Below are 25,136 nucleotides of genomic sequence, written 5' to 3'. Positions count from 1 at the left end.
AAATAGAAACTCAGAAGCTTTTTGACCTGAAGTGTTTCTCAGTTTTAGATTGAATGTATATTATCAAGGTTTCAGCTACTTTTTTTAATATATATACGTAAATATATTATTAAGGCTTCTTCAGCTCTTCCCAAGTAAGCTGAATGATAGAATGACAGTTGAAGTTTAAAGAATAGGAATTCTTTTGGCATTGAAAGAGGATTTCTGGAAGTTCTGGCCTCATTTCTCCCCTTTGTTGCTGTTTGGTTTTTATTCTTTTTTCCTAATTATTATTCTGCAGAAGTAATTCTGATGCATGGTTATTCACATTTTCACAGGACTGCCTTACTTAGCAGATGAAAGATTCGGGTGAGTAATTTACACTTGCTCTTCTCCAGTCTGCAGTTGTGGAGTATACAGTTGACAGATACATCATCTCTCAATATAGTGGATGTGTTTCCACTGTGATCTAGGAACTTGGGACAAAACTAGTTTGGTATAATTAATAAAATAATAAAACTCATAATAACCTACTCCTGATTCAAATTCATTAAAGTCAGTAAAACTTTTAACAGAATGTGGCCGCCTTTAATGCCTTACTATACTGTGGGCTTTTATGGAAATATATCATCTATCTACTCTTACATTATTCTGAGTGGAACTTGACCACTGAGCTGACTTGCTGCAGCTGAAGGAAAGTGGGTTTTACGCTATTTTAAATTTTTTTGTTGTTGCTTTGTTAATTTTTCTGCCTCGCCTGCTGCTGTGCTCTTCTGCTTTTATTTACAGTCCATTCTTGCAGTTTCCTGTAAATTGTTCAGCAAGAGGAAGCTCTCTTGCTGCAGAGACAACTCATCCCATCAGCTAGACTGGTGAACGTACACTGGCAAGAACAGCATAGTGCTAGATGTATATTTTATTGCTCTTGCTTGCCGCTAACTAAAGGTAAGTAGGACTGCTTTTACCTGGGAGCAAGAGCTGTTCCTAACGGTGGCAGAGATGATTGGCTGACTTCCTCAGACAGTGACCCTGCTGGAATGAAATCCAAATGTTGGTTTCTGATGCTTTGGTTCCTCCTATTAAAGCTATCCGAGTGAAATCTCGTAATGTTAAAAGAAATGCAGTAGCTCCTTTTGAGTGAAATTTTCCCTAGGCTAGTTTGGTGCAAGGCTGCTTCTCACCACTGATTTTTGTGGACACGAAGGTTAGTGGTCTGAAAACCATATACCGCGCTTCTTTGCAAAACTGAATTTTGCCTTGTGAAGAAGGATAAATTTAATACTCTCTCACTTCTCCAACAGACATGTTAATCAAATCCATAAGGATTTCACGTCTCTTCAGACTCCCTATTTGCAATTTTGAAGCACGACCATTCTGATTAATGTTTGGTCTAGAAAGTTAAGCTGAATTTTCATTCTTCCAAAACTGTGAAACATCGAAATTTTTTTTTTGTTGCTCCTCAGTGGAACACCAGCTTCTGTGCATGCATGTGTGAAATGGCTTCTGTTATAACTCTGTGACCATCTTGACAGTGCTGGAAATCACCAGAAAAATCAAAAGGGGATCTTGGAACTTCAAATGAAAAATGTATTTCTGAGTCCTTAAGTGAAGAACGGGAGAGGACAGCACCAGAAAGGTTAGAGTGGAAAAGCAGTACTTTAGGAACATGTGTTGGATAAAGGAGACATAATTAAAATGAGGCTGTTGAGGCCAAAGAGCATGGTACTGTAGGTGTGGCGTTTGGAGGGGAAAGGTCAAGATTTAGATGTGTGAGACCAGAAAAGGGAAAGAGGAACTGGGTTTTTTTCCAGTGTTACGTATACTTAAATGGTGCAATTTTGATTGTAGCTTTTTTACTGAGGTAGAGATAAAGGTTGCAAAGATGGTAATGCAAACTTAGAAGAGTATGCTTAGGTAGCAGAGAACTGGGGGGGGGGGGGGAAGACTGCTTTAAAGCATTGTGTGTTAACGCTTAAAGTCTGAATTGGTAACTGATATTGTAGCAGATAAAGCAAGTTAATTCACAAACTGCTGAGATGTAGTCCTCTCTACATCTTTTCTGTTAATTAAGCCACTGAAACAACTGGGTATTGATTCTTGTTAAATAGCATCAGGATTTTGTGTTGATATGCTGATCCTTTTAGCTAATAACAGGTGCGTGGTATTTATGGTTTGCTTCCCTGTCCTAAATAGCCTGGCTAGGGAAGGAGTGCAAATGGGTGCCCTATGGTGAAGACTGAGAATTGCTTTTCTAGCTGATACAGCCATGGCCAGTATCTGAAATGTTATTTTCTTCTGTGCTTTGACTGTTGGGTAGTTTACAAAAAGAAAAGATGTTGTATAGAAACGTCTTCCTTCTATTTTGGAGTACAGATTCGTGTCCATTTATGTGAAGTAATCTTTACTTGGCATATTCACATATGCAGGTTTTGTCTATCATTCTGAAACTTGATAGTTGTTTTTGTCTTATTTGGACTTTCTAGCTTGCGGTGCTGGTTAATTCCAGACAAAGTCATTGAAACACTTGAATCCTTTTAAGAGCTCCAGAGGAAAGTAAATGTAAAACAATGGCATTTATGCATCATTAGTTGGTGATACTTGTCCTGTAGAATTGTTGCCCTTGTGTTGTGAGCCTCTTGGATTCAAATTTTATTGTCTTTTTTCGGTTTGCATAGCGTCAAATGTACAGGGAAGACTTGCTCTAAAGCATGTATATGCTGCATAGTCTTTCAGAATGGCTATTTTTAATTTCTTGGGTCGAAGAGGGAAGGCCAAGCTCCAGCTACAGGAAAGAAGAGAGAGATGAGATACCATGGTTCTGTGGTGCAGTGCCATACCTGAAGCGCAGGCTCTGCAGGCGCGCAGGCAGCGTTACTGAGCTGTGCTTCTGCCGGTGTGAGAGTCCCGATACCCTGTGAGAAAAAAGGGCTGCTTTTTCTCCCAAGGGAAAGTAGTTGATTGAAAGGTGAGGAGGAAGCAAGTAAGCACTGGAAAATCCCCGCTGCTTTCTGGCTGACAGAGGTTTGAGGCATGCAGGGTCTGATTTATAACCTCCCCGGACAGCTGGGAAATCTGACAAAGATAGGGCTGCCCACTAACGCTGGGGGAAGCAGGAAGTAGCAGAGGAAACAAGTCATTGCCTCGGCGTCCCTTTTGGCCACAGCGCAGTGCAGATGCACAAGCAGTTGGGGCAGGGTTTCTTTTCCTTTTGTGTGTTGAGCGTACCGCAGCTATCGCAGTCACTTTCAACCTTGTACACGAAACGGGGAGAAGTGCAGAGATGTTCCTGTCATGCCTGAGAGGGGCCATAAGTTGTTAATGGCTTTGTCATCGCAAAGGAAACAATCATTCGGTGAAACTGTCAGCAGAAAAACTATGTGTCGATCAGGCACTGTCACCAGGTTAGTGTGTATTTGTGGCTTGTATTTCTGTCATCTTTTCTCTTTTAGGTAGACAGTGGACTAAAACTAAGAGCAGAATATTGTATCTGCAGTAAAATACTTTTAACTCATGCAGAAAATTCAAGGGTAAAGAATTAAAGGGAGAAGAGATGAGGCGAGTGTTGCTTGAAAATGTTTGCCAGAAAAGAAAAGCAAGTTGAAACAAGTTAAACTGAGTAAACTTACTTACAACAGTGTATCTCAGTCAGTTCTCTGGTCCCTTTGTTCTGTAAGATTTATTTGACTTTGCAGTGTTTATACTGTGCTGTTAATCCTTTTGAGAGACTATTGTGAAAGGGACTGTTAGAAGTATTAAGAAATGGAATGTGTAACCAAAAAAGTAGGAGAGATGTGGAAGAGTATTTCGGAAATAGAGAGACACGAAAATTTTGCAGAAAGCAGCTTTAGGAACAGATGGTAAATGTTTAGATGGTTGAATCGGAGAACTAGTTTTTGTTCAGAATTGCTGAGAGCACATGGGGGAAGCTTTTATTTTACAGTTTTGCTGTATGTAATGCTGCCTCATTTTTGGTTAAGCCCTTTGTAGAGACTGAAACTTCAGTCTCCGTCTGCATTATATGAGGAATGCATTCATTTCTGTAAGTTATATGTTATATATGTAATGTTATATGTAAGTTATGCATTCAGAAGGAAACTAGCATCTTGCTTTGCTAGGTTTTACTTTCAAAATAGAATTTAAAGACTAGAAGTTATGAGATATTATGGCGTTCAAAAAGTTCTCAGACATAATTGGCATAGAGATACTTGTTACAAATTCAGATCAGGTTTAATTTTTGTACTGCAACTTTGGAGGCTGTGTTTTATTTGTTTTCAGCATGACCAAACTGGGCTCCAGGGCAGACCATAAATATTATTATAACAAGTGAGAATTTTTAATACAACTTCTGGCAGCTGTAGTTTCAAAGATGAGGGTAACGTGTTTTTTACGCCTATATACTGCAAGATGTGGAGATGATCACATCTGCCATGTGTTCTGCTGAAGTTAAGCAAGAACTGAGGACTCGTGGCTCTTCCAGGATGCAATCCTTAGTTGAATCAGCTTGTATTTGCTTTAATTGGGCTGAACATCAATAGCATTTAAGGCCAAAAGGGGTAAGTGTTCTTCCATAATGTAATCCAGATTTTTAATGTGGCAAATTACTTGACAGATGTATACATTTGCATACTACACAATAACAGAAGTCTACTCTCCGTTTGGAGTGTGAGTTTGGTAACAGTATTGTTACGATTCAGAAGAAACTTCTGCATCATACTGGCATTATCTAGGTTACACAATTAAGTGTGTAACTTCACATTTTTTTCATGCCGTTGTGACTTTCACGGTACTTTAAAATAAAAACCAGCTCATCGTGATAGTGTTTGAGAAAAGTATGCTCATGTGATAGACTTGGACTGACTTTATTGATACATTAACAATACACTGCAGATTGGTTTGGTTTGTAGTCTGGCAGACCAGTTTTGTGTATATGAAGTAATTACAATAGTAATTGTATAAGCTCCATATCATGCTTGAGAGTGCTAAATGCGCTGTTCTGTCTTTCTGAAAGCACTGTTGAATGATGAAGCAAATCCTATAAACTGCTGTTCCACCATTTCTCCTACTGCACTCTAAGGCCTATCATCTCCCTCACAGGCATAGAATTATCATGGGGATCGTCTGAGAAACAAAGTGATGAGAGGCATTTCACTGTCTGCTGCCATCCTCTTCTGGTTCAGAGGGTTCAGTTCAGTGCTGTTTTGGTGAGGGAGAAGGTTGATTCAGTAGCCACTTATAATGGGTTTTGGGCCTTGATGGAAAACTTAATTTAAAAATATGCATCTAGTCCCTTGGTGAGTGGGAAGAAGAATAAAGTGTGTAGCTATTACTAGGAGCTTGCACAAAACAACGCATGAGTAATGTCACCTTCTGTTTGTAACAGAGGACCGACATCAGAGAGGATGGCTTGGCTCCGATCGCACTTAGTGGGCCCTTTCTGTTAACTCCATTGTCAGCTCCATGGAAGAGACTCTGCTTATGCACCTGGGGTGAAAATGTGTAGTGGGGTCTTCGGCTTGTAGTGCAAGAATGTGACTGCATAAGGAACAACTTGGAAATGTCTTTCTGTTCTTAATCATTATGGAGCTAACAGGCTGTACAGTAACTTCAGTGCTTGCTATCGATCTGTTCTTCATGTAATGGATTAAAAGAATTATAAGATGAATATCGTGAGCGGGAGGAACCGTTTCAGTGAGCTAAAGGCAACCATATTGTAGATGCTAAGACCAGAAAAATCTTTAAGAGCATCCATTTTTCCTTTCTCCTACCCCTACAATAAAGATCCTGCGGTTACATTGTTTTGACAGCTTTCTCCTAGCAGCTTGATGCAAAATAGCATCTAGTGTCATTCCAAGATTATTTTGTACTGTCAAGAAAAGAAGAAAATCTGCTTGGGACTAGATTCAAAGTACTTAAATGGATTTTAGAGGCCTATCTCAAACGGTTCAGAATATCGAAGTCCTCCCTATGTGTCTGCAAATGAAAGTGCTTGAGGAGCCTACAGATGTGATGGGGAGTGCTATAAGCCACAATGAGATCCAGAAAATAGGCATAGCAGCCTCTAAATTTATTGAAAAGCCCGGTATATTAGGTGGGCTCTTTAGCTCATATAACGTGTACCTGGTTCTGTGGAGTTCAGCCACATCTCCTTTTATTCACTTACTGGGATGGGGAAGTTCTGAGGTTTGGTCTCTGTTCTCAGGACTGTTCTGTAGTGAGTAGTCAAAAGTAAGAAATGATAGTGAATAGAGGAAGCAGACCCTGATACTCTGTCATCTTTCCCCCTCGGTTAAATCCTGTAGTCATCACACTGTAGAACTGGATCCCCCTCTGCCCTGCTCCTCTGCTTCCATGTTTTTTGGGGTTTTGTTTTTGTTTTTCTGTTTTGTTTTTTTTTGTTGTTGTTGTTTTTTTTTTTTCCCTGTCTGCCTGATATTTGGGCTTTTCAGGTGAAGGAGAAAGTGCCCCATGCAGGTACACTTTATGAGTAGTCTGATCTATTCCTGTACAGAAGGCCAGCATGACCTAGTCAAATATTTCTGTTTTCTGTATTGACCTAGGGTGGGATACCCTTGTCCCCAGTGTTTGTCATTGGCTTCCTAGAAATCTCAGCTTACTGGTTGTTTGGATAGCCTCTCTGAGACATTTAACTCTGCCTCTTCTGATAGGTTTTCAACCTAAGTAATAACACTGAAACAGTTTCACAGTCAAGGCTAGGTGCTTAAGTCCTTTCTTGTTCTGTTCTTTGTAGTAAAAGCATACAGGATTTGAAGACCCATGATGGACTTGAAACAGTTGGATGGCATTGAGACAAATGTTAGAGTTAGGTCGAGAAAACTGAGATCAGAGTATATTTGTCTGAATAAAAAGGTTCCATTTTTACTTAATCCTTTTTTTAATGTAACTAGAAACAGACTGAAATAACTTAATCATAAGTTAATTTCTAATGTTTGAATGTCGATGTGCCTGTTCTTAAAAGAACAGTTTAGCCCAGGGCTTGCCTTTGCATTCCTCATTTCAAGGAAATCACTCTTAGCAGTACTGCAGTGTGGTTTGGTGTCAGCAGCCAGCTGGCTGACGCTCTCCATTTCCCTCACTTTGACTTTTCTGCAAGATGTGGAGAAATAATTTGAAGGATTTTTTTTTTTTTTGAGGGGTGGGGGTGGTGTAACTTTTGTTACTTTTTTTTTTTTTAATTCTTAAAAGCTTAAAATATCTGTGCGTAGCCCCTTCTTGGACCTGTTAACATATTGCTGTTGCTAGAAATTTCATTGTGGGGGAGGAGGAAGGAACAACTCAGCTTGGAAAGATCTCAATCATATAATAAGAACAGGGAGGAAATAGCAGAAGGAAGGATATAGCTGAATACAAAAAAAGAAATTTACCTTTTGGTGGGCAGGAAGGTCTTGGAAGAAAATTGGGAAACCATGGTGCCTTGCAGTGTCTGCTGTGAGAACCTTTCTTGGGCCTTGGATCCTATCTTTGTTTGTGCCTGTTTTATGACACTGGGGACCAAAGCCTAATATTTGTAATTAAGTTTTCTAGGCTGCCTAGAGAATTTAATTGAGTTTAAACTCTCCTGATAGAAATTGTTAGTAATTTCCACCCCTCCCCACACATGCATCATCAGCAAAGGGCAAGCAGTTAGATCTAAATCCTAAGCTGGCCCACTGAAAGATCAATTGACTTGCATTTCTGTTTTTCCTAACACACATACAATGGATACATACTCTACTGTTGCAATTAATCCCTCAAGAAAACTGTATCACTTGCTTATTCTTTTCAGTATGGGTACTTCAAGCTGCCATCTTAGGCTGGAGAGACGTAGTGCTGGGGTAGGTGTGTTGTGCTTGTAGGCTCTTGGATTCCTGTACTGAGCTACACTATTGACTTCCATTACTGTCCCTTTTGGGGAAAGGAGAAGCAAACAGGATCGATTAGATTTCAGTCCTCCACTAAAAGCTTTTCAGTTCTAAACTATCATTCCTTTATCAGAAACTAATTATCTGGCACTTCTTTAGTTTGCCTCTTACCAGCAAAGGTCTCTAGGCCTACACCTGAGGATAAGACCATTTGATGTCTAGGTCAAACTTCCTATTCAGTTCGTGTGTGATTTCTTTTCTGTATTACACGGTAGGATTTTTAGCCTAGTTCTGTTACCAGTTGAAGAAAGGAAGGTCTCACATGATATGAGATATGTCATATATGTGATATGTCAGACAGAAAAAACTACTACTAAGAAACTAATTTTCTTGGTAACCTGTTTAAGGTGATAGCAGAAAGAGTGGTAACTGCAAAGGTGCTTGGTGGAGCGTGGCATTAATAACTGATGTATAAATTAAATGGCAGTCTGCAGCAATCTGAGATAAACATCATTTGCACAGGATGCTGTCACATATGACATCCAGTATGAGATTATATGTTAATGCTTTCATTCAGAATAAAACTTGTAAATATAAGGAGTGAGTAGTATTGGGTACTGCAGTTACTAAAATAGGACTGTTGATTCCCTCATTATACAGAAAATTATGTTGTATATGCAGATGTGGCATAGAACTTTGGAGAAGAAACTGATGGTCTTTCTAGTCACCTGCCTGATTAAGTCTCACAGTATTATCTGAGGCATTTTTAAAATATAAATACTTAAATAACATTTACTAAGCACTCTTCCATTGTTTCAACAACTGTCAATCACTTTTAAGAGCTGTATAAAAATAAATTGGGACTTTTTGCACCATGTTTTTTTATACATTACAAACTTCCTGGAATCTATGAACACTTGTCTGTGCTACATACTTGACTGCTGAACCATGTTAGTTATTTGGAAAGCTTGTTTAAGGAAACAAGGTTTGTTTCTTGGTACTCATTTCTTAAAGTAAAATCTAAGTTTTAAACTGTCTTCAATTATTCTACATTGCAGAACGATGGCCTCGCAGGAGCAGGTCTGGCCAGTCCCAATGAAGGCAATTGGAGCACAAAACCTTTTGACAATGCCTGGAGGAGTGACCAAATCAGGGTATCTTCATAAAAAAGGAGGCACCCAGCTGCAGATCTTGAAGTGTAAGTTGAATGATGTATTAACTAAATTAAATGTTTTAAATGCTTGCCTTTGGGGCCATTAACACATTTCATGTTAGCAGACTATTTAATGAAGCTGTTCTTCCGCTTATTTTGTCTGTAATGGATTACAATTTTACTGGAATATATGTATGAATGACCCATATTGAAAGAATTTCCTTTAATTGTGTTGGAACTGTAAATCTTAGATGATAAATGTCATGGTCGATTTTCTCTTCCTTGGTTAAATCTCTTGTCTAGTCCTTCACAAGTAAGATTTTAAAGACAGAAACGGATTCCCGGGATATGTATCAATTTCAAATATTCTCTTCTAAAAGAAATTAGTACTCAGCTTTTTTTCCAGTTGGTTATTCTGTACTGGAAAAATATCCCCATCTCCTACTGCTGTTGCGAAATGGAAATTTTCTCACTGCCAACATTAGGCTGTACTTAAAAACAGTAATTGCTTCTGGAATCAGAATCTATTTACATGGAGAAAACTTAAGATTTTGGGTTTATTTATATGCTATTCATTTACTATCCCTGTTTATAACTAAACTATACTTATATAGTTAAGGACAAAGATTACTGCCTTTGATAAAGGAAGGAATGTTGGCCCCTTTAAAAAAAGAAAATAAAACTTCATTTGATTGGCAGCTTTATGTACTTGAAGTGAAAGAAGAGATGGAGATACCGTCATGGTTTTGGGATGGATATAAATATGTATTTGTAGCCTGTGGCCACCTTTCTCCCATTTTGTTTTAGGTTGCATTCTTACGTTATTCCTCTATGTCCTGGTTTTGGCTGGGATAGAGTTAATTTCCTTCCTAGTAGCTGGCATAGTGCTGTGGTTTGGATTTAGTATGAGAATAATGTTGATAACAAACCGATGTTGTAGTTGTTGCTGAGTAGTGCTCACACTGGTCAAGGACTGTTCAGCTTCCCATGCTCTGCCCAGTGCCCAAGAAGCCGGGAGGGGGCACAGCCAGGGGGGCTGACCCAGGCTGGCCACAGGGCTATGCCATGCCATATGCTGTCATGCTCAGTACATAAACTGGGGGAGTTGGCCGGGGGCAGTGATCCCTGCTCGGGGACGGGCTGGGCATCGGTCAGTGGGTGGTGAGCAATTGCATTGTGCATCACTCGTTTTGTATATTTTTTTTATTATTATTATTTATTTATTGTTTTCTCTTCCTCTGCTGTCCTATTAAACTGTCTTTATCTCAACCTATGCGTTTTACTTCCCCCCCCGCCCCCTTCCGATTCTCTCCCCCAGCCTACTAGGGGGGAGGGTGAGCGAGCGGCTCTGTGGTGCTTAGTTGCTGACTGGTGTTAAACCATAACACTCTAGTAAAGGAGCACAGGTGGAGGTCAGACCTGCAGTCTCTTAGGCTTCTTTTGAAGTTAGCAGATCAGCTGCCTCTCAAATGAGGGAAGCAAATACTACCCCTAGCCCTGAAGCTCTGTGAATGGATAGCGTTACCATGTGGCTGGTCATCAACAAGCTGTCACTTAACTAGTTTGTGCTCTTTTATAATGATCAATAAGATTACTAAAATCTTAAACAATACTTCCCAAGTTAAGAGGTTCTAGTTAATGTACTGCCTTTGAATTTATATTTTGCTCACTTTTTTTTTCTTTATCTTTTCAGGGCCATTGAGATTTGTGATTATCCATGAGGGATGTATTTACTATTTTAAGAGCAGCACATCTGCATCTCCACAGGGTGCATTTTCTTTGAATGGTTACAACAGGTGAGTGCCAAAGAACTTATTTAACACCCAAGCTCCTTCTACTTAATGCAAGGGGCTATGGTTTTCATTTCCAACTAAGTTAAACTCAACTACGTCTGTTGTTTGGGTTAAGAACTGATCTCAGATTCCAAGAGATGTATTCCTTTCAAATTGTATATATGATGTTTCCTGTGCTTTGCAAGGATATAACCTTCATCTTTTGTAATTTAATGAGTAAAGCTGTTAAAATTGCAGTGGGCTTACTCATTAGTGGCTTAATGCAGACTTTGCACATGCAGATACATGTGGATTCTTTCAGACAAATGTTCTTTGTTCTCTAGTGATTTCAGCGATCGTCACAAAAATAGAAAGGAATCAGAAAGGAATATTTATGGAGTTACTGATTCAGTAACACTAATTAGTGTCAAAATTGAATCAGCTACAGGAGTGATAAATGAGAGAACACATGTGCAAAATGTCTGACTCATTTTGCTACGTGTCATAAATCTTAATATTTGCTTTTTGAAGTCGAAGACAAAAATAATGGCTTTCAAGTTAACCAGTACTATCAGAATTTGACTGAGTGCAGCATACATACAAGGCCTACCAATAGAAGTCCAACCTAACTTTAGGAAATTACTGTTGTAATTGATGCTAAGAAAGGACTAATGAGTTTTTACAAATATATCAGTGACAAAAGGAGGGCCAAGGAGAATCTCCATCCTTTGTTGGATGCAGAGGGAAACATTGCCACAAAGGATGAGGAGAAAGCTGAGGGTCCTTAATGCCTTCTTTGTCTCAGTCTTTAATAGTCAGACTGGTCATCCTTGGGGTTTTCAGGCCCCTGAGCTGGGAGATAGAGACATGAAGCAGAATGAAGCCCCAGTTGGTGGCAGTCACTGACCTGCTCCTCCACCTGAATGCTCACAAGTCTATGGGGCCAGATGGGATCCACCCGAGGATACTGAGGGAGCTGGCAGAGGAGCTTGCCAAGCCAGTTTCCATCATTTATCAGCAGTCCTGGTGAACCGGAGAGGTCCCAGATGACTGGAAGTTAGCAAATGTGTCACCCATCTACAAGAAGGGTTGGAAGAAGGATCTGGGGAACTACAGGCCTGTCAGCCTGACCTCGGTGCTGGGGAAGGTCATGGAGCAGATCGTCTTGAGTGCCATTACGTGGCACGTGTGGGACAACCGGGAGATCAGGCCCAGCCAGCATGGGTTTATGAAAGGGAGGTCCTGCTTCACTAACGTGGTCTCCTTCTATGACAAGGTGACCTGCTTCGTGGATGAGGGGAAGGCTGTGGATGTTGTCTACTCAGACTTTAGTAAGGCCTTTGACACAGTCTCCCACAGCATTCTCCTGGAGAAGCTGGCTGCTCATGGCTTGGATGGGTGCACTCTGCACTGGGTTAAAAACTGGCTGGACGGCCGAGCCCAGAGAGTGGTGGTGAATGGAGTCAAATCCAGTTGGCAGCCGGTCACGAGTGGTGTTCCCCAGGGCTCAGTCCTGTTCAATATCTTCATTGATGATCTGGATGGGGGGATCGAGTGCACCCTCAGTAAGTTTGCAGATGACACCAAGTTGGGTGGAAGTGTCGATCTGCTGGAGGGTAGGAAGGCCCTACAGAGGGACCTGGACAGGCTGGATCGTTGGGCCGGGGCCAACTGCATGAGATTCAACAAGGCTCAGTTCCAGGTCCTGCACTTGGGTCACAACAACCCCATGCAACGCTACAGGCTTGGGGAAGAGTGGCTGGAGAGCTGCCTGGCAGAAAAGGACCTGGGGTTGTTGGTTAACAGCCACCTGAACATGAGCCAGCAGTGTGCGCAGGTGGCCAAGAGGGCCAATGGCATCCTGGCTTGTATCAGGAATAGTGTGGCCAGCAGGACCAGGGAGGTGATAGTGTCCCTGTACTCGGCACTGGTGAGGCCGCACCTCGAGTGCTGTGTTCAGTTTTGGGCTCCTCACTACAAGAAGGACATGGAGGTGCTGGAGCGTGTCCAGAGAAGGGCAACGAAGTTGGTGAAGGGTCTAGAGCACAAGTCTTATGAGGAGCGGCTGAGGGAGCTGGGGTTGTTTAGCCTGGAGAAGAGGAGGCTGAGGGGAGACCTTATTGCTCTCTACAACTCCCTGAAAGGAGGTTGTAGCGAGGTGGGGGTTGGTCTCTTCTGCCAAGTAACAGGTGATAGGATGAGAGGAAACGGCCTCAAGCTGCACCAGGGGAAGTTTAGGTTGGATATTAGGAGAAGTTTCTTCCCTGAAAGGGCAGTCAGGCACTGGCACAGGCTGCCCAGGGAAGTGGTTGAGTCCCCATCCCTGGAGGTATTTAAAAGACGGATAGACGTGGTGCTTGGGGACATGGTTTAGTGGTGGACTTGGCAGTGTTAGGTTAATGGTTGGACCCGATGATCTTAAGGGTCTTTTCCAACCTTGATGATTCTATGATTCTATGAGAGAGAGAATGTAGAGAAATATCACATTGTTGGTCCTAATCACTGCAATTTTATTGTATTTGTAAACATGTATGTTGTTATTGTACTGCATAATGTTCTCAGACTTGGAATAAGGAAATATCTGTTATTAGAATGTGAGAACTTTCTAACTGACCACAACAATGGCATATTTTATAGGAATGCAGTTGTAAACATTGTAGCTAATTAAAGATTCAAGACTCATTTGTATAAGCAACCTATACTGTAACTTGGCCATTACACTAGCTTCTCTAATCACATTAATGTAAAAAATACCGTGGAATTTGTAAATGCTAGGGACTGTCTCATTGCTCTTTATATATCTGCATTTTGGCAGCCTTGTAGAGACCTTGACTGGAATTGGGACCAGGTCATCATTGGTATTATGCACAGACATAAGCATTATTGAAAAATAATTTGAAATGAAAGACTTTGTTAGAATTGGTAGTTGCATAAGGTTGTGTGAAAACAAGTCACTCCAAGGCTTCCCTGGACTTCTATTTTGCGGTCTTCATTCAATAACCTGTTAAGTGTGGACAGGAGATGAGAGAGTGCTGCGTTCACTAGTGACTCAAAATGTATAGTGATGCCTATTGCTAGTATTCCTCCCAGCTGTACCACGGATATTCCCACATTAAACATCCTTATTAGCCTTACATTAGTGAAATAACTTATAGTTCCATTCGTGGCTTTGTTTTGGATGGGGCAGATGCAGAAAACTACAACCTCCAGCTTAAAAGTAGGATTGGGGTTCTAAAAAAGATGCCATCTCTAATTCTGAAATAATTTTGCTGTTGACATTTTTCTTAATGGCAGCTTCAGGGTGTTGATTAGATATATTTTTTTTCATAGAATAGTTTGGGTTGGAAGGGACCTTTAAAGGTCATCTAGTCCCACCCCCCTGCAATGAGCAGGGACCTCTTCAACTGCATCAGGCTGCTCAGAGCCCCGTCCAACCTGACCTCAAGTATTTCCAGGGATGGGGCATCTGCCGCCTCTCTGGGCAACCTGTGCCAGTGTTTCAGCATCCTCGTCGTAAAAAATTTCTTCCTTATATCCAGTCTGAATCTACCCTCTTTTAGTTTAAAACCATTACCCTTTGTCCTATCGCAACAGGCCCTAGTAAGTCTGTCCCCATCTTTCTTATAAGCCCCCTTTAAGTATTGAAAGGCCAAAACAATGTTATCTTGATTAGGTACCTAACCAAATGTCAAATGTCTCTGATAATCTTTTTTCCTATGTTTACAAACCACCTTCCCTAAATATTAAGGACTTATGGAAATAGTGTATTATATGAGGAAACCGGTGCGTTAAAAAGTTTAGGAACAAGAAAGAAAGCCCCAATAATGATTGTAAAAACTTTAATCAAATTTCTTTATGGCTTATGCTGAATAAATCTTGCAAATGTTACTTTTAGATTACCTACAGTCTTAGGATTTTAGTCTCCTTATTTGTTCCAAAGCCATATAGCGAGCACTTACAACCAAATTTTTGTGTGTATAAGGAATTTCCTCATTTGAGACTCCTCTGGGGGGAAAAATAAAAAGAAACAAATATATCTAATGCAGTTTGTGAAAGAGGTTGAGCTATGCTTGTTTTAAAATAATAAAGTGCAAGAAAGTGTTTATAAGGGAAAAGTGGAAAAATTAAGTTCACTTTTAATAGTAGTTCTCATTTATTTTCCTGGACAACCTGTGTTTTGATTTCTCCTCTGTGACTTTCTGAAATAAGGATCATAGGCACTCTAAATACTTCTTGCCATGGTGTGAAGCTTGTGAATTAATACAATTCATTATAACTATTGAACAGGTGAAAGCATCCATTTATAAGTCTGGCTGGCGGTTTAATTAGTGCTTTTTTAACTAGTGCTTTTTCTCCTGTCAGCGCTCTTGTGTTGTCCTTTCTACCACTTTAATAGAGAAGTACAACAAATGCACATATGGGGATTTTGGTGGTGTTTTTCTGGGCTTGGGGGTTATTTTTGGTGAGGCAAAACTGGCTGGTAAAACTGCTTTCTATCAGAGCTTTATGACTTGCAGAGCAGAATTAACTACAGATTAAGGTTTTTGTGTATTGGCTCTTCTGTTTCTCAGGGTTATGAGGGCAGCTGAGGAGACAACATCAAGCAATGTGTTTCCTTTCAAGTTAGTACATATTAGCAAGAAGCACAGGACGTGGTTTTTTTCAGCTTCGTCTGAAGATGAAAGAAAGGTAACTTTCTTTTTCTTTTGCAGTATAATTTTGCTTGAAGCAGAAAGCGAATCTTGGACTTCCCTAAAATCTAAATGAACTGGATGCACAGCTGTCAGTGGAATTTGTATACTAGTTCTTTGGGCTCCTCTGAAAATCATGTCTGAAGTTTTAACTATTAAGTTAGGGTTAGTTCAAGTTGTAAGTTAGGAAATGGCTGTAGGTGGCATACTAGATGTCATGGCTTTCTCCATATTGCTCATTTTATTTTCAGCCAAGGAACTAATATTTGTATGTTAAACCTCTTGATAAAGTATGAAAACTGTTCAGTGCAATCTCTTACCCATAAACATACTATGAACAAGTACCTGGCTTTAGAAGTAACACCTTGAAATTTGCAAACTGGAAGTTTAATATTTTAATATGTTCTTACAGCATTTTAGATAGTCAAAACATTTTGACTGGTAAGTCCTCTCAATGCATATATAAAGTCATGGATTAACACTTGTTTTAATGTAGATTCCTTGCACGGTTACTCTCTTCTTACAGAGGATAGATACTGTGCATCTTTGTTTAATGATTTAAAGATGGATGTGTTGAATGTTGTATTTTTATTCTTTTTTAGAATTGGATGCTATCCCTGCGGAGGGAAATTGATCACTACCATGAGAAGAAAGAAACAATAACAGAATTCAGGTATCAACCCTTAATCTTTATTTGCTTTTTATCCCTTTTGCACTAGCTCTTGACAATGGTGTTTTAGACTCTTTGCACCTACAGGTAATTTACTGTTAAATAAAAACAGGTGCGGTAAGGCCCAAGAATGCAAGGCCTTCCTAACACACAGTTTAAGGAATACCAAGACAAAATTAAATCTTTTTACTAAGAGAGCTTTAAATGTCAGCTTTTTGTAAAACAAATAAAAACTTTAAAATGTTTTTTTAACATTTTAAACATGACAGCGGGAATATATCTGGCTGTTCATTGGGAAATGGGAATAGATGGCTTCTGCTTTTCCAGCATTCCTTTCCAGTGCTGCAGTCCTGCTAACAGACATGTTTACTGTCCCAAGACCCATAGCACAGTGATGCAGAAGGTACTCTGCCTTTTCTTTTGCAGTGACTCTGGTTCTGATGCAGACAGTTTCTATGGCTCAGTAGAACGTCCCATTGATATCAAGTATTCTCATCATTCAGCAGATAACGAAGGTGACAAATTTAGACACTGATACATAAGACTTACTTATTTGCTTGCTTGTTTCTTCTGGATTCTGCAGGAACTATTTCCATAGCTTAAGCAAACTGATCCAATTTGCAGCTATAAATTCTTGTTTTTACAAGGTGTGTAGTTGTAAATCAGAAGCAGATATTCTGTGCCATAAACTATTAGTAAAAATAAATGGTAACTAAAGAAATTCAGATCTTTCAAGGAGGTGTCTGACACCCTAATAATACTATTTAAAATTTTTAGTAAGACTGCATGTTGGAGAGTTTGTAGATCTAGCAAAAAGATAAAACTTTTGAGTATGTCTATAGATCATAGTGTGGAAATACAAAGTGGTCTTTATTATGATAATTGAATATTATTGACAATAATTGAATATAATTATTATAATAGGATATTAGTCACTTAAAAGTATGTTCTGAAAACACGCAGAGACAATGCAGAAGAACATTGTGGAGCTAGTTACCTCCTGTCTAGACTGTAAAATTAATTCACCCGTCCTACAAAACAAGCAGTCACCCGCACTGGGATGTTGTTGCGTCTGTGTTGTAGTCTGTTCAGTATGAAACAGAACTGATCATCCCTCCAGTTCAGGAAGATCTCACATTAGGCGTAGGATGGGCCTATGTGAAACACACAGGATAGCATTCTTCAATGACTTTCAAACTGAGTAACTTTTTAAAGTAAGGCTCTGAAAAATCTCATTCTTAGCATAGCCTTTTTTATTCAAAGTTTGATACCTGTTCATTGCTGTAGTTGTTTCACAGTAAACAGTTCTGGCTGAGTGTTTATTTTTTAATGAGAAGCGAGGACGTTACAGAAAGCCTGTCAGATAGGCATTCACAGCACATTTCAGCAACTGACTTCCTAGTCAAGAAATGTGTTAGTAAAATCCAATGTGAGAAGCCTTGCCTCAAGGTTCAACATAGTTCCTTTACTGGGCATTTTCCCCTATGCCCTTTCAGATTTCTAAGGGCAGGGTTGATTGGAGCAAGTGCTCTCATTTCCTGAAAGGAAATTCCTGACTAGGACAAAAAGGCAGGAGTGAGTCTTTTTAGGAAATCCGATTCAATTGCTGCAAAGCAGAGGAAAACAGACTCATCAGCATTTCATCTAGGATTGTAGTGTAGTACTTCAGTGTTTATGGGAGGGAAGGGTTGTATGCGATATGAATTATGTTAAGAGGCCTAGCAGGAGTTTAAGTTAGGAAAATTAGAAGAGCTAACTGATTTTTATCAGATACTTTTTTTTTTTTAATGCGTTTCTCTGGGGAAACGCTGCATATTGTCCTCGAGGCTCCTATCATAGTCAATGATGAGAAATTACTACCTAGAAGTAGCATGTTCTTCATGTCTTGATTATTCTGACTTACAGTTAAAGGCAACATTGAAACCATTTAGGCCATTTGTTGTAGTGCATTTTCCTGTTGCCGGAGCAAGGCAAAAGAATTAATTGTTTTGTAGATCGCTAGGCTTGCTTAGACTTCTGTATTGCAAAATCATCATTGTTTCTGTGTTAGGGTTAGGTTTCGGGCATTGTTTTTGCCAGTGCATCCATGCAGTTGTGTCTCTGCAACTGATTTGAATTTTTCTCAGGAAGGCTATAACACTAGAAAGTGCCACCAGAAAGTAAATTTTAACTTGAAAGATGGAAAAAAAATTAATGTGCAGTGTAGTTCATCTCCCACTGTTGTAAGCAGTGGCTTTCTTAATTGACATCAAAAGTTAAGGAAACACCTATTCTAAATAACAGAGGTCGACCAAAATTTTTTTTCACCTCTTAAAAAAAAAACAAAAAAAAAAAACCAAACCAAAACAAAAAAAACCCCACCAAACTGAAAAATATTTGTTTATTAGAAAGCATTAAGTACTCAATACTCTTTCTTGGTTCCAGGAGTACTTATCAGAGTCTGACACATTGATTTTTATCTGCAGATTATGACCAGGAGGAAGAGGACGAGTCTTACTTGCAGCCAGATACTTCTGACATAGTGAAAGATGGTACGTGACTTCTTTCATTGCCTTCACAAAAGGGCCCATGAAAGGCTGCCAGTGAAGGCAATATTCATGTAGAACGCCAGATTATTATTTTGGCTTGGTCATATCTTAAGCATTGCAGGTGGTAAAATAACTGAAGTAATGCACAGGTATCTAATCTTGAGAGGTATTTAGGGTCAAAAGTTCCTAGTAACAGCTGTAACAATTTACAGAAAGTGTTAGATGCCTTAAAGGGCATGTTTTATTGCAGGCCTCCTGCTGTGGAAGGACCTCTATCTGGTCATCGGTCTGGAGGAAGGATAATGCTTTTAATGTAGTCTCTCTTTCTTTATTTTTAGCAAAGGGAAAACTCTCTGCGAAGTCAATCATAAGCCATGCCTGAATAAAAATTGCAGGAGTTTACTACACATAACATTCAGAATTGTGCTGAAAGTTAAAAGCTTGTCTAGCATTTTGGGTACTATCAGACCAGATGCCAGTGAGATATCTTAAATCACACAGAAAATAAATTTGAAAAGCCTCTCTTCTTGACATACTGTATTTCCCCTCACTGTGTCATGTTTTTTGGATGTTTTCTTTCTGTAGATATGGTCCTGCCCCCGGCTTACCCGCCTCCGCCGGTTCCTCATGTCAGAAAAGCTGCCTACTCAGAATCAAGGGCAAATTCCTTTGCTGGCAAATCTACTGTGCCAGCACCACCACCACCACCTCCTAAAAGAAGCTTACCTGATGTCAAACTAGATGATTTCTTAAACAGCAGAGAAGCCCAGTTACAGTGCCGAGGTGAACCTAATCTAAAGATTCAATCCTCAAGCCGGAGACTAAGTGAACAGCTGCCCCCTGTACCCCCTCTACCTCTTTTCAAAAAGCCTGCGTGTGTCAAAGAATCTTGCTCATTGCCTCCAGAGCCTCTGCCTCTAGCTCAATTTCTTGCTACTCCAGAAGGATGCGAGAAGCTAAAAACGTTAAATCTTTCACCGCGAACTCCTCCTCCACTACCAAGCAGTAAACCCAAGCTGTCACAGTTTACTGAAAAACCAGTAGAGCCCAAAGTGCCAAGAGAACATGGTAAACCTGGACTGTTTGTGCCACCAGTGCTCCCAAAGCCACCTGTGCCAAGCCACCAGCCCCCTGGAATCAAGCCTAGAGCGGAGAAGTCTTCATGTCCCCAGTTACAGTAAGTATGAAAGTACAATGCAGTATGAAATTTTCCATTGTGTATTAGTTAACTTATTGACAGACGTATTTCTCAGATTCACATCAACATCTGTTTCTCTTCCCTGCACCATCCCTCTCTTCCTCACAGTGTTGTGCTTTTTTGCCTTTGTATTTTTTATTTGAAAGTTTTGCAATGAATGTAGTGTCTGAAATAGTTCAGAAAGACATAGTAGTTAAACTAAATTACAAAAAATTTACACCAAAATTTTGTGGTTCATTTGTTTTCAGGTCTGTCTTAAAGACTTAAAGCCTTTGATCGCAGTGAATAAGAAGCCTTTATGTCAGACCCTCAATGAACTGCAAAAACAATTTTAGGCTTCTGTGGAGATAGGAAATGTGTTTCATTTTATATAAAGATCAGCTCTAGTAAGGGACGTAGAACTAGTTATGCTGGTGAGTCAGATGAAAATATTTTTGTCCATTGGATCATTTAGCAGCTCTGAAGTACAAGTAATAAACTCTTTAAAGACCGTACAAGGAAGGCACTGATATGCTGGAGTGAGTCCAGTGGAAGGCCACCAAGATGTTGGGGCTGTAGCACGTGATATATGAGAAGAGGCTGAGAGAACCGGGTTCATTCAACCTTTAGGAAGGCTTAATGGGAGATCACTGCTGTCTGCAACTACTTAATGGGTGGGTGTGGAGAAGACAGAGCAAGACCTCAGAGGCCTGCAGCGATAGGATAAGAGGCAACAGGCAGAAGTCACAACCTGGGAAATTACAGCTAGATATTAGGAAAAACTTTTCACGGCGCGGATGGTGAAATACAGAACTGGTTGCTGTGGAGAGGCTGTGGAATCTCCTTCCTCGGAGATACTCAGAACTCGACCGGACACAGCCTCCTGAGCTACCTGATCTAGTTGAACCTGCTTTGTGCAGGAACTTGGACTAAATGATCTCTAGAGGTCCCTTCCAACCTAAACTAATCTGTGACTTGGGGACTAAACCGCAACTTACTCTTCAGTTCTAGTTTTATTATCCCTTCAGTGTTTTGTGTATATTTGTTCTGTTTTCCTGTGGAGATGTCCTTCAGTTTTTGTTCTGCTTCTGCCAGGAGATCACCACCAGATGGACAGAGTTTCAGAAGCTTCTCATTTGAAAAACCAGCACTACCCTCCAAGCCAAACCAACCTGATGATGATTCTGATGATGACTATGAAAAAGTAAGATCAAGCAGATGATCTATTCTTAAAGAGTATTTTTCTTGCTTACGTATACTTGCGGAAACACTTTAAATGCATATTTAAAAAAAAAAAAAAAAAAAAAAAAAAAACCAACCAAAAAACAAACCTTTCTGAAAACACAGTGCTGTGTGTGGTTTTTTTTTTTTTGGTTTTTTTTTTTTTTTTTTTTTTTTTTTTTTTTAAGGAATGCCTTGATAAATTCTGGGTTTTAATATTAGATGTAAAGGAGGAAGAAACATAAAGATTAAATCACCATTAATAATTACAGATACTGATGGCTGTAGCTTATTTGCATAACAAGTTGCTAGTATTTTGAGTTGTCATCGACTTACACGGTGACTTATTTTCTTCATATATTTTACAGGTTGGGCTGCCTGCTTCAATATTTCTTAATACCTCTGAATCCTTCGAAGTTGAAAGGTAAATGTGACTTTAAAATAGTTGCTTAGAAGTCCTACAAAAACCTGCACTGAACAGTAGTCCAAAGATCATTTTGATAGGTACAATTGGTATTTAAAAACACAATAAAAGTATTTAAATTCCTTTAATGGGGAAATCACTTTTTAGGGGAGTTAGTTCAGTGCTTATTTATCTAGTTCAGTGCTTATTTATCAATTGAAAATGCATACTACTTGCAAAGTGATTTTGCTCCACCTGGAGAAGGTTATTCTGCCAGGATGTTAGATGGGACAGAAAGCCAGATCTTCAGTGCTGCATTGCTGGTTCAGATGCTAGAACAGTGAAGTTCTTTCAGCTATGATGTACTATGAATTATTACAACTGAAATACAAATTTGTAATAAGAATTTCAAGAATCTAGGCGTTTTACTTATCTGATAAGGAAGATGCTAATATATGTAATTGCTGTATTATTTTTAGGACATTTAAAGCTAGTAGCCCACGGGGACAACCGCAAAATGGATTGTACTGTATCAGGAACTCATCTACTAAGCCTGGAAAGGTAACTTGCAATTGCTGAATCTACCCCCCAAAAACCTTTTTGATTTAGAGATACTATATCTTGTATATGATGAAGTACTTAACAATTTACATGTGCTCTTTCCTTCAAGCAAGGAAATCTGAGACAATCACTATCATAACTTCAGTGATTTTTTTTTTTTTTAGGCTGGACTGTAACTAATTCCTTAATAATACATTGACTTAGAAATGCTTATTAGCATAGACTGAATATGTTGTTGCATTTTTCTTCTTCAAGGTATTGGTTGTATGGGATGAATGTGCAGAAAAAGTGAGAAACTACAGAATCTTTGAAAAGGTTAGTAGCTGCACTATGTGTGCATCTGTATATATGTGCCTGTATACACGTATGAATTTCATGTGTGTATATATGTGTGTAAAGTGTGCATGTGTATAGGTATATATCGGAACTAACAAGTTTAGACTTTAATTTCTTCCCATTCTTAAAAGTAAAAATAAGCTGATTTACAACTATTTGGTCTAGGATGAGAGTTCAAGTACTCAGATCTGGGCTTTCTAGTTGCTATATTGTGCAAAAGACAACCTAGCTGTAAATGTTCCCATATAAATTTCAGCTCCAGTCAGATCCTAAGGGAAGGAATATTAAGTTCCTGAGTTTAATTTGGACTTATTTGTCTAACTAGTTTGCAAAGCAGTAGCTTGTCTGAAAGAACTTCTTAGTTCTGATGATGATGTTTTGGGTTGGTGTTTGTTTTTTTTTTAAACATTGAGTTGGAAAACTTGCTGTCAATGATTACATATGGTTTTGTTCTACAACAGGATTGCAAGTTTTACCTGGATTCAGACATCATGTTTTTGAACATGGGAAGTTTGGTTGAATACTATAGCACTCATGTCTTGCCTAGTCACGACAGCCTGATTCTTCAGTGTCCTTATGGTTACTCTAAACCAAGGTGACATGACTGGCATAATTCACTGACACTTAGGACAACTGGGTTCCCTGCTGCCCTTGAATTAAATGTGGACTCCCGCCACTGCTGGACATCCCGCTGTTTGCACACAGAGACCGCGTCTGTTTCAGCCATTTAGTCTCGCATGAATTGTATATAGACTCCATTTAATGAACTCTTGGTAAAACCTTACAATCCGGATCAGTGGATTTTACAGTCTTTTCTTTTAAAAAGATCTGAACTGATTATGCTGTGAAAGCTGTCCGTGATACCTACACCTTTTATAAAACTGCTGCTATTACTAATCTCCTTGGAATGTGGAAGATGGACACGAACAAAGAAGTGGTCTGAATACAACCAATACAAAAAAGGGAAACTTCTGAAAGTATATCAGAAGTCACTTGTGACAGGGAATACTAATACTCTGACTTGAAGGTATTACTCCTTAAGTCATCACTGGTGCTCAACTGAGAGTTTTTGTATCACTTATATAGTTGGTGTGTAAATAATGAAGACTTCTATGCAAATTATTTGGTTTACTCCAGGTAAAGATGATCAGGAAATGTGGCTTTTTTTTTTTAAGCCACCTCGTACGTAAGTGTAACTTCTGATTACAATGTCTGCAGTAATCAATATCAGGGTATTATCCAACTGATGGGGTTGTGGCACCCCACATATTACTTAATGACATGCACTTCAGGTAGGCGTGGAATAATGTTGACTTGGCTTTCATGGCAGCCCCGTTACTTAGCTCTGAACTGGAAGAGTAGGTGCCACTAGTATTTTTAATGGGTATGAGAAAAGAGGAAGGACTACTTAAGATTAAGGGGGAAGGGAGGGAGTCTCTTGAATACCCTAAATTCTGACTAGCAGTTTTCTCTCACATTGCCATCATCAAAGGTTCTTTAAAACAAAGCACAAAATAACCCCTGAAACCATGATTGTGATGCCACTGTCACTCCATAAATCTTTGTGGTCAGTCTCTTAGGATCAGGTTGTCAGCCCATTGCATTCTGTTCTGCTCTATGGCAAAACATACTGCCCTAGTCTACTTTTTGTAGTTCAACAAGATTTTTTCCATTATTACAATCGCTACTCAGTTTGTAGTTGCATGCAACATAAAATCCATTTTTAACGTACTATCAGCACTATCAGTGATGGGGCCTTAGCAGGGTGCTTGTGATATTTGTTCCCTAATATTTTGGGGACAGGTATCCTAAAACCAAGGGCTTGGTATTTATGCCAAAATATCCTCTTCCTAAATTTGAATAAAGAGGAGAAATTTATTTTAATGACCTGTTAAGTAACAGAGTTGATTCAAAAGTACTGTTGTAATGGTCTGATATCTCTAATAATGTTTACAAGACTTGCAATAACAGTAAAAATTTTAAAAAAAAATAATCCTGTCCCTCCTGAAACAGGAGAAGGTATCTAGTTTCTATCAGTCTGAATCTGTATCCATAAACTTATTTTTATTTCTGTTACCTTTTCAAAGTTTATACATGTCAGTTTTAGTCTTGTTACAGTTAAATGGTCATGACTTTAAAAACATAAACAAAACCATTACAGCATAAGAATCTTCTGTTTATGAAAACAGTAAACCAGGATTTGATCCCTAAGGGATTTTCCTTAATAACGAGATGTAATATTGTGACTGTACATAGGAATTGAGACAAGAAACTCTGCCTCTGTCTCTTGCAGGAGACACAGACATACACAATATCAGTCTTTTGATCTCTGTTCCCACTGTAATAGGTTTTCTGTGCATAAATAATATGCAGTACGTATATTCAACAGAATCTGGAATGTTGGATATTTGAAGTTTCTATTTCCTTTTATTTCAAATGAGTATCCCTGTGGTTCACTACCCCAACATGATCCACTCTGTAAAGAAGGCTCAGCCAACAAAGCATTTTAAAAGTATTTTTGGTATATAGATATATGTATATCAGAGCAAGTTCTAGTTTCTTGCAGTATTTACACATACTGTTTACAGAGTAAATTTTTCTTTGTCTGGGAACAATTGACTTCATTGTGTCACAACAGTCATACTCACAGTATGCTACCTTTGGGGCCCTATTCAGATACTTAAAAATTTTTTTTTTTTTTTTTTTTGCAACCATATATTCTGAAGATTTTTAAACTGTAAAAATACTTATGTAATCCAATACATATAAAACATAACACTGTCTTT

The 25,136-nt window shown here is 39.2% G+C and overlaps 1 protein-coding gene across 1 annotated transcript; it reads left to right on the top strand.

Annotated features, from left to right (window-relative positions):
* Positions 1-3,175: 3,175 nt before the first annotated feature.
* SH3BP2 (SH3 domain binding protein 2) lies at positions 3,176-23,707 on the top strand. Its single transcript, XM_082315519.1, has 13 exons — positions 3,176-3,380; positions 8,897-9,036; positions 10,685-10,787; positions 15,335-15,452; positions 16,057-16,127; positions 16,551-16,639; positions 18,590-18,655; positions 19,238-19,829; positions 20,925-21,033; positions 21,419-21,474; positions 21,933-22,014; positions 22,270-22,329; positions 22,812-23,707. The coding sequence occupies exons 1-13, from the start codon at positions 3,271-3,273 to the stop codon at positions 22,947-22,949; spliced, it is 1,734 nt and encodes a 577-aa protein (XP_082171645.1). The 5' UTR covers positions 3,176-3,270; the 3' UTR covers positions 22,950-23,707.
* Positions 23,708-25,136: the final 1,429 nt, after the last annotated feature.

Source organism: Platalea leucorodia (genome assembly GCF_965183815.1).
Source record: "Platalea leucorodia genome assembly, chromosome: 6".
NCBI lineage: Eukaryota > Metazoa > Chordata > Aves > Pelecaniformes > Threskiornithidae > Platalea > Platalea leucorodia.
The sequence above is the reverse complement of the archived record's forward strand: the minus strand, read 5'-3'. Positions and strand labels throughout refer to the sequence as shown.

Coding starts and splice junctions, on each gene's coding strand:
- SH3BP2 (XM_082315519.1), top strand. CDS start 3,271: ATGCCTGAGAGGGGCCATAAGTTGTTAATGGCTTTGTCATCGCAAAGG. Junction 21,034..21,418: donor CTGATGATGACTATGAAAAA/GTAAGATCAAGC, acceptor TATATTTTACAG/GTTGGGCTGCCTGCTTCAAT. Junction 22,330..22,811: donor ACTACAGAATCTTTGAAAAG/GTTAGTAGCTGC, acceptor GTTCTACAACAG/GATTGCAAGTTTTACCTGGA.